Source organism: Anas acuta, chromosome 1 (assembly GCF_963932015.1).
Source record: "Anas acuta chromosome 1, bAnaAcu1.1, whole genome shotgun sequence".
Classification (NCBI taxonomy): domain Eukaryota; kingdom Metazoa; phylum Chordata; class Aves; order Anseriformes; family Anatidae; genus Anas; species Anas acuta.
This window is the reverse complement of record NC_088979.1, coordinates 141183184-141195800: the sequence shown is the minus strand read 5'-3', so window position 1 is coordinate 141195800 and position 12617 is coordinate 141183184. Positions and strand designations below refer to the sequence as shown.

The window sequence follows — 12617 nt, the reverse complement described above, 5'->3', positions numbered from 1 at the left end:
GTTAGTAGCACAGAGCTGTTATGCTACAGATCTGCATCAAGCAAACGGATCCTTTGGTGTTAATATCACAAATTTGGATGACTGGGAATGGAATGACAGATGGCAGAAATCTTTCAAACTTCATTATGGAAAAGTTGTTGCTTCAAAGATTGTTTTATCTTGGCAACTGACAGATTGACACAAACCTTTTAGATTGTTGCAGTTGGCTGGGGACTTGTTTATTTGAGGTTGCTTTTTGTTAAAAGCGGAGGATTTTATAGATGCCATGCCTCTTCTCTCCTTGATTTAAAGGAAAATGTTTATGTAGATAATTCTGATCCAGCCATAGGAAGTAGAAGTTGATATACTAGTACACCTTCACTTGCCCAGCATGTTACTATTTTTCTCTTTCTAGGTATCAGTTTTCTTCCCAGAAGTACTTTTGCTATTCATTGTTTCTGCAGTTTTTCTTTATGTTCTTTTCTAACTTTTCCCCATTTCTTTCTACAGGGCTTTCTCTTTGTTTATTTTAAAAATTGACAGAGGTTCTGGTCTTGTTTTGCACAGGAACAAGACAGGAAAACTTGGTTATTTTATGCATGCTAGCCAGTTTTGACTATGCATCACTGAAATTCCCCTTCAGTCTGCTGATTGTTGGATGAAGTATTGGCTGTACATTTTGAATAGTTTTTGACAATGACATTTCTTAAATTTTTCTTAATTTGCTGGGCACAAGAATTTCTATTATCAGCTGCAGTTTAGTGTAAGTAGATAGGCATTTTGTCTTAAGCAGTGTATGTCTATGTTAGATTTTATGAATATTCCAATTCTAAATTACAGTTTTGCTTTATAAATGATTGAGGATGATTATCAATGTTTGTCCTGAGCCAATAGCTCTGCCTTTTGGAGTGTTTGATTTATTACAGCAAGCAGTGGTATATTCCACACCTTACATCCTCTAGTACCTGTATAGTGAGTAATGCTCCCAACTCATTGTAAAACCATGTAAATAGAAATTGAGCTTAATATAATTTCAGTAATTCACTTCTAGGTTGAAGCACAAGTTGATTGTTGTCTGGGGATATGCAATACAATGCTGTAATGTCATACTAAATTTATATGAATGTTTGATCGTGTGCAATAGTAACATCTGAGTTTCTCACATTTGAAACACATTATAAAATTATTTATGAGTGATTGGTTATGATAGATAAAATCTATAAGGATGATGTTGGTGAAAGAAATCTCTGTGACATCTAACATTACTATAAAATTATTGTTAAAATACCCAATTTTTTTTATACTACATATAGCTATGCTTCAGCATTTATTGTGATTTTGCATGTTAAAGTGATGAACTGCAGCTGTGACAAAACCTGCTCGTAGTACAGAACAAAATACAACTAGATTCATCTGTGCGGCATCTATTCTAGAACCTACAATTATGATAATTGTGAACCTTTCCCATCTTGTAATAACCTGGAGATAAGAGCGTTGTTCTTTACCTGTGTGCTATCAGCAACTCTTTGAAGGTAATTTATGTTGCTAAATCACAAAATGTGGTTATAAGCATTGTTCAACATTTATTTTGAGGAAAGTATCCTTACTTACATCTGCATGGTATCCCAGTCCTCTCCCTACTTCAGAAACATTGTTAACTTCATTCTTAAAGTACATACGTAGCTTCTTTTTAGAAGTTACTTACAGTAACATTTTCAGAATATTATCCATGTGTTCTGTTTAATACCTAGCAATTTTCTGAGCTAATTTAATTCATATAGATCATCTATTTATCCTTGTGGTACATTTTCTAAAATAGAAATATTGAAGAGTTGAAGATGTGTAATACGGTATCATAACGGTAATGTTCCAGTCAGCAGAGCATATTAAGCCACATAATATAATGCTGCTTCCGTCAAGTGTAGATGTAGTTTCCACAGTGCTAGATGATGCTTCTTCTGGTCTACAGTATTATGCAGTGTACATGCATTGGTAACCTCAGACTCTGATTTAGTTGTGACCTTTAAGTTCCAGGTGATCACATCGTACTTTTTTTCTCTCTTCCTGCCTTCCTCAAAAATGTTTTAGGTAGAGGAGCTGATGATGGCCATGGAGAAGGTTAAGCAGGAGCTGGAGTCTATGAAAGCAAAATTGTCCTCTACTCAACAGTCTTTGGCTGAGAAGGAAACCCATTTGACCAACCTACGAGCAGAAAGAAGAAAACATTTGGAGGAAGTCCTGGAGATGAAGTAAGTGTTTCTTACCATTTTTTGTAAGCATGTTTTATTGATATTTTTGAATTCTTCTCTGATCCCCAGTGACGTAAAGACAACCATTGTACGAGTATGCCTCTGTAGGCAGCTATCTATATAATCAGTCAAGTCTTCAGAAGTGACTTCTGACTAGGGATTATCTACATTACTTTCATACTTCTGTTGGGGCTCAAAAACACATCTTCCTTCTGAACATTTGCAGTAGAAAGCTATTATCTGCACAATGGCATCTTCAATGTTCCTAAACAACTGTTGTGACCCAATTATTTTAAGTCTTATGAATGTGCCATCTTGTCTAGAGTGGCCTATGATCTACTTAAAGGGAAGACACAAGTCAATGTAACAAATGATAAAAAGGAAGGAGGGATGAGACAAACATATTGTCAGATAGTTGCAATGCTGAAATGATACAGCAGATGTCTAGTCTGCTAAAGTGGTTTTCAGACTCATGTGGATGATTCATTAGTACTTGAACTGAGACTGAATTTCTCTATCAGACTTCTCTTGTCATCTTTACATAAGGAGACCTGAATAAAACCAAGCTTTGAGATGGGGAAAAGCGAGGAATTAGACTTCTAAGGCTTAAATACTTCCTAATTTCTGACTGTGCATTATAGATGAATAGTTATCCTTAGTTTAGGGAGACATGAATCCATTTAGTGCAATGATGGATAGTGCTGCCAGCAGTTCATTAGAAACACTTTCAGTTGTTTAGCCAGCCCTGAAGAGAAGGAACATTTTTATTGGCAGGACCAGCAGTGGTTCCTCCACTGTGGTTTTTGTGAGCCATTATTTATTTATTTAGCTTTTCTATACTAGCCTCTTTCCTTTTCTTTTTTCTTTTCTTTTTTCTGTTTTCATTCCTTTTTTTTTTCTTTATTTTATTTTTTCCTTTTTTTTTCATTTTTCCTTTTTTCTTTCATTTTTCCTTTTTATCTTTCATTTTCCTTTCTTTTTTTTCTTTCCTTTTTTTCTTTTCCCCTTTCCCCTCCTTTTCTTTTCTTGGATAGAAAAACAGCTGTTACAAAATGGAAAGAGAGGTGGCTTAGATCTTGAAACTCTAACTTAGGAGTGCTCTGCAAAGTGGGCCAAGCTTCTTCAGCATCATATTCAACTACTACAGTCTGATCTAGACCTGGCATAGGGACATTGGAAGACTGCAGTACTTGAAAGCCACACTTCTTATTTTTAATAAAAAAGTTTTATTGAGCTATAAATTTGACTGGCTTGAGAGTTGGTGTACTGGGGGATGGGAAGAATAGCTCTTAAGGTGATGTGGGAATCCAAAGCAACTGGAGATATATCCCATATCCAATCACTTGGCAGTACTTTCTTCTGCCAAACTGCTCTGCCAAACCTTCTCATTAAAATATAAATGTATTGTATAGTATATCCTGAAATGTATTTCAAATTGTGTAGCTCCAGCGCTTTCAATATAACTACTCACTTCTTTTAAATGATGACCTCTCTTAGCTAAGTAAGTTATTGTTGGAAAGCTATTGTACTGAAATTTAGTATTGGGAACTGCATAAACTGGTAGATCCATTGTACCTCAGAAGGAAGAAGAAGAACACTGGAGAGAATGGTAATGCTGTCAGCACATGGACGGAAAGATGGAAAAAACATTACATTTGTATAGTTAACTAGCTAAACATGTTTTAGACATAGCTGATCTGTCTTAAAGTTCTATAAAGCTGCCAAACGCATCCAAACTTCAAAAACTCATGCTCACTGAGAGGCTCTGTTGCAAACAAGTCTCTAGTGAGGACTCCCAGTCAATTAAATATCTTATATTTATATACAGGAACCTCAGTATATTCTTTGTTGCCACATTTTCCCAGTCCATGCCTCTTTTAAAAAGTACTCTTCTCAGCTGTTTTCCAGTTTTGCAGAAGTTTCTAATGTTGACAAAATGTTTTCTACTGTCTCAATTAAAAAATAACAGCAACTGAATGATTAGTCAGTTTTGTGAAGCATTTGAACAGATTTTGATATCCTTAACAGAAAACAGTAATTGCTGTACATCTACTTTTCATGATTACCATAAAGCAATATTGTTGCCCAAGTTTTAGGGCACACTTCAGTGGAAGAGTTTCAGATACTTAAATGCAGCTCTGATTAAATTTGCAATTTGTTAGAGGTGTAAGTTTAACAGCCTGGGCCCTACAGTCAACTAATGAGGTAGGGGAGAATGAGAGGAATATACAAGAAGAATAGCTTAGATTATGTTGCTTTAGGAGATTCTAGATGTGGACTGAAAGAAAATTAAAGCAGCAAGATTACTCCAGAAAGCTACCTTGGGGTTGTACTAGGAAGTTGTTAGGTATTATGTTAGTGATAATATACATTTAAAATAGCATTTCTTAGAGTACAACTTGTGTTTACTACTGACTCTGTAACTCTGAGAAGATCATTTCACACTCTTTAGGGACTACTGTGGCATTGGAACAGCAGAAATATGAAGTATTCCAAGGAAGAAATTTCACTCCTTAAAGAAGTACTATGTATTTTGAACACCTCTGTCTTTAAGTCTAATATTTTTATTTTCTTTAAAAAAAATAATCTTTGTTATAAATAATTATGAAGCAGCTAGATAATGGTCTCTCTATTGATATCAACAAACATGATCTACTGTAAAAAAAAAAAACATTAGTGAACTGCTAGGATTTTTGTTTTGTTATGTTTTCTTTAAGTTCTAATGTTTCCATCATTCACAGCAAATCTTTTAAATTAGGCAGGAATAAAGTGCTGTCTACAGAGAAATCTCTGTTCTTTGTCCCATAAAAACCTGCTTAGGCTGAGCTGAGTTATAAACTGTTGAAAATCACCAGTTTTCCTTTCCCTTTTTTTCTCCTGGTGTTGTCAGCAAATTTTGGCAGTGTGTGAAAATAACCGAGCACAAACATTCTAATCTGGGGCCGAGTTCATGCAATTGCCAAAACTGTAGCAGTGGACTCTCTACTTATAGGGAAGGAGAACAGACACTGTGTCTGCATGTAGAGAAGAGACTTTTTTATTTTATTTTATTTTTTTTGTCTAGGCAGGCCTTTTGTTTTGGTCAGAAGGACCAGAAGATTCTCCCAAGTCATGTGCTTCAAGGTCAATAAATCCCAGTTGGAGCATTTCTCAATCTGTTCCTTTAGAAAATTGTCCAACAGCCCTTTCCTGAATTATGCCCTTTCTTGCTAATTGAAGTCTTTGCTAGCTCTATAATTCAAGTGATGCAGACTTATATAATGTAGTTGGTGTGTCAGAGTTGAATCCTTGATCCTGCTGGCGCACATCACAAAGTGTATTACTTATCCAAGAATAATTTACTATTATCTTTTCTTTTTCTTTAAAAACAATCAAGGATATTACAAAGGAATTGTTACAATGGAACATAATTTGTTTCAAAATCAAGCTCTCATAAATGTGTTAATTTATTTGAGTGGTCTTTTGAATATTTACCACGGTACTATTTGATTACATGAATGCATTCCATTTTTTAGCCAGATAGTGTTTAACTTGGTACAGAGGGTAGGTGGTGATCAGAAATGAACCAGGGCCGTGTAGCTTAATTAAGCTGTCTATTACGTTTGTTTTTTATTTTATCCATGAGTTGGAAGGCCTGCTGAGAGCTACTGTTAAAAACAAGATGCCAGCCTAGGCAGTGTTATGTTCATCCTTCTCTCTGCTACAGTTTTCCTGTATGTCGTGCAAGTCTGCTTAAAATATTTGGTAGATGGTTGATAAGTCCACACGTTCATTTTCTGGCTGTCAGATAAGAAAAAGAAGTCAGCAAAAGCCATGATTGTTTATCTTCGAAAAAGTTCATCCTCTCAGCAATAAAGCAGTATTGTCTGGAGGTATGAGTAGGAGTTTGAAATTGAAAGTGGTCCAAAAGCAACTGATTAATTGGCACAGAGTTTATTTGCCAGAAAAGTAATTTTTGCTGGTTCAAAATGATGTGTGAAGTAATTCAAACACAGCAAACAGACTCAACAAACAAAATTTTTTCATGCTATATATATCCATGATGAGCAAAACTTGAAAAAAAAAAGTATCAATGTCCATCCAATAGCTTGTCAGCGCACTGGAAAATGTGCTCTTGGAAATTAAAGACGTGTTTGAGTCACTGTAGAGTCGTATTTTATGCCTCTGGTCTTATGACAGTTCTCCAGAGGAGAAGAGTGATTCCTAGTTGCAAAGGAAGAAAGGAAGTATGTGTATGTTCTACGTATATAAATGGTTGTCTCTGTAGTTTGAAGTGAGTTCACATTTGTCCTGTGTGCTACAAATTAGTAATATATTAACCTCGCATTTGCAAGGTATGGCTTTCTAGGGCAAGCTCAAAGTCTTCATCATGTTGAACTAGACTGCAAGGTCTATGAGCCACTTGGTATATCAGGCCAATGGGCAATCACAGCAATGGTGCCAGCGCTCCTCCTGTAATTACTGTTGCAATTTTAAGTAATCTCCAGTCCCACAGGGGGCACTCCATGTCCATAGGATTTACTGTCTGGGGCAAAGCTGAACAAGTGCATGGCAGCAGCCTCTTCTTTCCTCTCCAAGCTTAGATTTTTTTTTTTATTTTTTTTTCAATAAAATGCCTATTTCAGAGGAGGACACAAAGTAAAAATGAACATAAAAAATATCCCATTCCCATCATTTTATCCTTTTTAATTCCTGAGCATAAAAATATATGTTTATTTTATTTTGATATACTTATCCAGTAAGATTTTGACTTTTAAGCTGTAAAAAGTTCAGTTGCAGTAGTCAGAAATGTGAAAAAATGCCCATTTCTAATTACTGGAAAATAGAGACATTAAGATTGAATGACTGGAAATAAAATGAACTTGGAACTGCTGTTAATCTCAAAATGAGTCCCACAGAAGCCAGCAGGAAAGCTGAAACGCTACGTGTAGATATGTTGTATGTCTTGTAAGGATAAAGGTTACTGAAGGGCCAGAAAATGTATTTTCATTTTTTTTTGGCTTCATAATTCTCCTCACTATAGTGAACCATTAAGCTCTTCATAAACATGACAGTAGATCTCGGTTACCTTGACATTTGGTGGGTTCTGCTGTAATTATTTCATTCAGCTGAAAGCTTGATAGAAAACAATCTCTTATGCACTTTCCCTCTTTTGGCAAGTAAGGTTTTGATGTCTATTATCCTTTCTGTCCTGCTGCACTGTCAGGGAGCCTTCAAGCAGCCTTAGATATCAGTAGGGTGGTAATATCAGAGGCAGCCTGCCACTTGGTTTTCAGTGAAACCGACTGTAGAATGTCTTGAATCATGGAAAGAAGCAGAAAAGCTCAACCCATTTATGGGCACCAGTACAAAGCTCTTTGGTCATATGATTCACGTGGGTGAGAGAACTATTAAATGTAAATCTTAAGGTTTAGCAGAAAGGATAAACTGCAAAGTAGAAAAAGAAGTGAGACCTTTAGTGAAGCCTGTGTAAACAAGGTGCCCCATATGAGCAGAGACAGAATTGGATTGTTGTGGTTTCCTCTGTTTCTTTAACTATCAGGAAGTTATGTATGTCTTTTGTAACTGGTTTGTTTTCACTCTTCACCTTCCTTGAAAAATTTTTTCTTCTGTGGTTTTCTCAGATACTAAAATCTTGGCACTATATGCCCCAGTCCCATTCTGTCTTATGATAAAACCTCCATATCTCATTTTATCTTGAATTCTATGGTCCCCCAGAACAGTTTTATATAGAGAAAGTACTGTACTATCTTAATGAGGCATGACAGGCCTGGAAGCAGGACCAACTGCTGAAAAGTACACCAGGTGGTGTTAAAGGGGTTTGTTCCATTCAGTAATTCCTATGGCTATTAATGTTATAGGGAGGAGTTGGGGAAAGAAGGTCCAGTCATTTACTTCCTGAAAAGTAAGTTACACTGTGCTGTTGTTTCCATGCCTTTCCACGGGAGGTGTTTTTTCTACTGGATGTTTTCCGGGGTCTGGGTTGAGTCTAAGTGATCCCTTGAGTAGTTCTGGGAACCCAATTTCTAGATGGTGCAATGAAATTACACCTCTTTCAAGACAGAATGCAAAAACCATAGCATATAACCCCAGTGTTAACAATACACAGGTTTCATTATTTTTTTCTTTTCTACTTAGAGATTACAGTATTCTTATAGAAATTAGGATGAAAAATCTCATCAGTAGAGATCTTTGGCATACGCAGAGAGTACTAAAATGTGTAACATTTTAGGCTAACACAGTTCTAGCATTAGCAAATGAACACCCTTCCTGTCTTTTCTCAGTTTTCTAATTCATTATTGCAAACCTAGAGCAGGTGCAGCACAAGACAGTGTCTTGGAAGTCATAGAATCATAGAATCATAGAATATCCTGAGTTGGAAGGGACCCTTAAGGATCATCAAGTCCAACTCTTGACATTAGTACCCTGTGTTCTTCATTGTCCAACGGACTTTACTTTGGGGAAAGTTTGTGTTTACCATAACCTGCGTATTGTATAGATCATCTTATCTAAAAGAATAAAAATAATAATCCCTTTTTCTAGATATAATCACTCAGCTTAACTAATGTTAAATTGGCAGAAGAATGGAGTCAGTGACAGATTTGTTTTGACTAATGTATAAAGCAGATTGCTTGTAAAATAGCTCTGAGGGCACCAACATACCACCTTCTGCTAGATAATTCAGCTTTCCTTTTCAGTAAAAAAGCACTGTTCCCCTTGCTATATTCTAAAATACACTTTCTGTAATGAAAGACAATCAGAAGTTCTCTTAGAAGTAAAGGTTTATCTGTTCAGGAGAATCTATGTAATTTTCCCTTGGGTGTATGAATGCTCCACTCCAATTATTTCTAGAACGGCACAAACAGAAATGGACTTCCTGGTTTTCAGCAGGTTTTTTTATTGTTTCTGTATACTTGATATATACATATACAACAAACATAAATATGACTGTGGTCTTTGTTTTAAAAATAAAATATGTATGAGTGTTTTTTTGGCACAGGTTTGGTAGCAATAGTACATTTCCTATGCTAGCTGTTTCAGTTGCATCAGTGATTCCTGTCGCCATTCCTAATCCAGCTATAAGATTCTGGGGCTTCTAGGGGTGTTACTGAGCTAAACCAAATCAGGCGCTTTTTACTTTCTGTTAAAGTCGAAAGAACCATGAGCTCCTTAGGGTGCTTTTTACTCTTTTATAAACGCGCACTGTAAATAGTGATGCATATAAATCAACTCTGTGAGCACTACATATTTCATTAAATACAGTCAAGTTGTGGGTTAATAGAAGTTCCAAGTGAAAATATTATGGTATCTCATTGCATATATTGTAGATTTAATGTAGTGTGAACAATAGTAGCTTTGAGCCATTGTAAATCCCATCCGGACATCGTCAACATAGTTCAAAATACAAGGAGGGAAATCTCAAAGGTTAGATGTGCTCATATGGCCACTGTGCATATGTAAGTCATTCTTTTATTGTTTTTGAAATAGCAGTGAAGCTTTGCGGGATGTAGGTAAGGCAAAGCCTACTAACTTCATGTTATTTTCTGTAGTCGACCAGAAATTCCTTTTTCAAGAGAAGTCAGGTCAATTTACTTTAATTACAGAAATAACCTCTAAAGCAAATAATTGGTTCCCTACAGTCCTGGAGGACAAACTGAGAAGAAATGGGAGTCATATAAGAAACATGGGGAAATGACCCAAATTGTTGGCAGCCCCTATAATCTTTGAAATTGCTCTGAATGTGAATATTCACTATGTAATATTCAGTATATCTTTTTGTTTTCCTCCCTTCTCAAACAGTATATTTGAAATCTTTAAGCAAAATAAAAAACATCATTTGCAAGTCTAAAGAAGTTCTGAGAAAATCCCATAGTGAGAGGGTTTGAGGGCTTGTTGGTTTGTTTGGCGGTGTCTTGTGTGCAGCACAAGGGACTATCATAAGAGGAGTTAAAAACAGGAAAATTGACCAGAACTGTTTGCTTGGAAATCCTAAGAGAAAACAATAAATACCCTAAAAGCATCTTTTTTAAGATGTGCTGTTGTCATTGTTTTATTCAGGTCTCTCAGTCCAATATATTGCATTATAGTTCATGTAGATTACAGGAGAGAGAGAGCCATCTTTCTTAGTACTGGGAACTAGGACATACAGAATTGTAGGAAAGACTGAAACATTCAACAAAATGTTGTATTTGGTGTTCCCTAGATCCCTTTTATAGCCCCTGCTCAAGCACAAAACAGATAATGCTATAGCTTTCCATAAACCCTTATTTCTTTTTCAGTCTGCTGGCACTTTACAGCTTTTTTTTCTCTTTAAAACTTACGTCAAGAAAGCATTGGAAACCAAAAGATCATACTAGTTTATATCCACTTTGTAATCTAGGGATCAACCTTTTTTATGATCTTAGAGGTCTTTTCCAACCTTAATGATTCTGTGATTCTAAGTTGAACTAAATGATAAGGTAGTATTTGCTAAATAACCTAGAAAACAAGTTTGAACATTTAGTTTAATCTCATAAATAAAGCTCTGAGGCCAACAATACTGCTATGAAACTGCAGGTAGCTTTAAGCAACCAAAGGATTTCATTAGTCTACCTTCAGTTCCTAGCTATATGTCGGAGTAAATAAGAAATATTATTTGTAAATACTCAGAAAACAGAAAAGTGTTAAGTAACAGGTAACCTGAATTTGTGAAGATTAAATCATGACAAATCAACAAGGTGTCTCCAATATGCCATTGGTAATACAGTAGATGTGATATGTTTTGACCTCAGGAGGATTTCTGTCATTATCTCTCAGAACTGTCTCATCAGCAAAGTAGGGATTATGTTCCTGATTAACTACTATAAAGTGAATAAGCAGGTAGCTGGAAAAGAACAATTAGTTCATTGTCAAAATGGAAACCTGTATTACCTGATTTTCTTAAAGGTCTCCTCCAAGTCTCCTACTGTTCAAAACGTGCATTAATGATGTGTCTGACAAGCCAAAAGACATATTGCCAAAATGCCAATGTGGGTATTAAGGCACTTTGGAGAACAAGACGAGAATTCAAAATGATCTCACTAAACCGAAGAACAGGGTGTGGGTAGGGTGTAGAATATTGTTCCCTGAAGGTTTCTACACACAAATAACACCAACCTATCACAAATAGCTTAGGTATGGTTGAGCATGCTTTCATGAAGATGAAACAGAATAGAGAGGGTGTTGTCTTGCAGATTCTTTAGCACAGATCATATACTTCCCTGAGTTGATGTCTATAAGAACCAAAATTGTCTCTTGAAAAATATATAGATTATATATTTGAACTTGTTTTACATATCACGCTGAGGGCTCAGTTCTCTCTATTAATACCAGCTTAGGTTTGCAGATTCAACTTCTAAAGAGAAATTTTGTCCTAGCATGTAATCCATTTTGAATATTCCTCATGTAAGGGAAACTACTTTTTTTTTTAGATCATTCACTTTGTTGGTTAAAGATAGCTAAAAATTCTTTTTCACTGTCAAGCCCTCAGTAGGCTGGAGATGTGAAAGGGTTAAGCCTGGTTAGCTTATAAAGAATGCCAGGGATATCTTCTGGTATTTGGAGAAAGTCGTTATGACTTCTGCTAGCCATATTATCTTCTAAAAATATCAATAATGCTAGTTTTAATAATAATACTGTGAAGTTTAGTTCTTTTCACTGAAGGATCTTGCTTATCAAAGTCTTATTTTTCATAAAAACAGAGAAATTTTGTTGTTGTTTCTCAAAGAAGTAAACTGAAGCCAGAAACACGATGTGATTCCTTCACACATGAAGGAATCATGTGGCCGCAGAATTCCAGTGATGTTAGAAATCAAAATCTTATTAGGTTTCTATGTTTTTAAATAACTTGAGACAAATGATTAATAGAAAAAGCTGTGCAAGTATGATATATAAATCCTCCTTTATTTCTCTCTTCTAGTATGTTCTCATGCAAATCCTTTCTACATCCTTTTTTTTTTTTCTTTATTGTATGCCTGTACCTAAAATTGAGTATGCTTATCTTACCACTTTAGTGCTGTAATTGCAGAGAAGCAAGCTGTTCTCTTTTGATAAGCTGATCTTCAGACTTGTCTTGCTTGCTATATTCTCATTGTTAGTGAGGCTTTGGTCTTGAGTTTGAAAAACCAGATGAATGTAGCATGGAGATGTTAATTTAAAACAAAAACAAATAACATTTTTGCCTCACCTTGAAAAATATGAAGCTGGCTTTGGACTACAATTTCATAGGTTTTGTGACAAATGAGGCATGAAACAAATTGGCAAACCTGCAATGTCCGAAGTACAGTGGTACAGTGTGCTCTCTAATTCCCAGCCCTAAAGATCTCAGCAAAGGTCGCAAATTAAACAAAGTCAAAATTAATCAAGTCTACA

At 35.6% G+C, this 12617-nt stretch overlaps 1 protein-coding gene across 15 annotated transcripts in view; it reads left to right on the top strand.

Moving 5' to 3' along the window:
- ERC1 (ELKS/RAB6-interacting/CAST family member 1) overlaps positions 1-12617 on the top strand; it is a 302166-nt gene that overhangs the window by 190153 nt on the left and 99396 nt on the right. For all 15 annotated transcript variants that reach the window (XM_068661239.1, XM_068661266.1, XM_068661249.1 and 12 more), the window contains one exon: positions 2068-2228. In XM_068661239.1, the coding sequence (XP_068517340.1) occupies positions 2068-2228 (161 nt within the window). The remainder of the gene's footprint in view (positions 1-2067; positions 2229-12617) is intronic.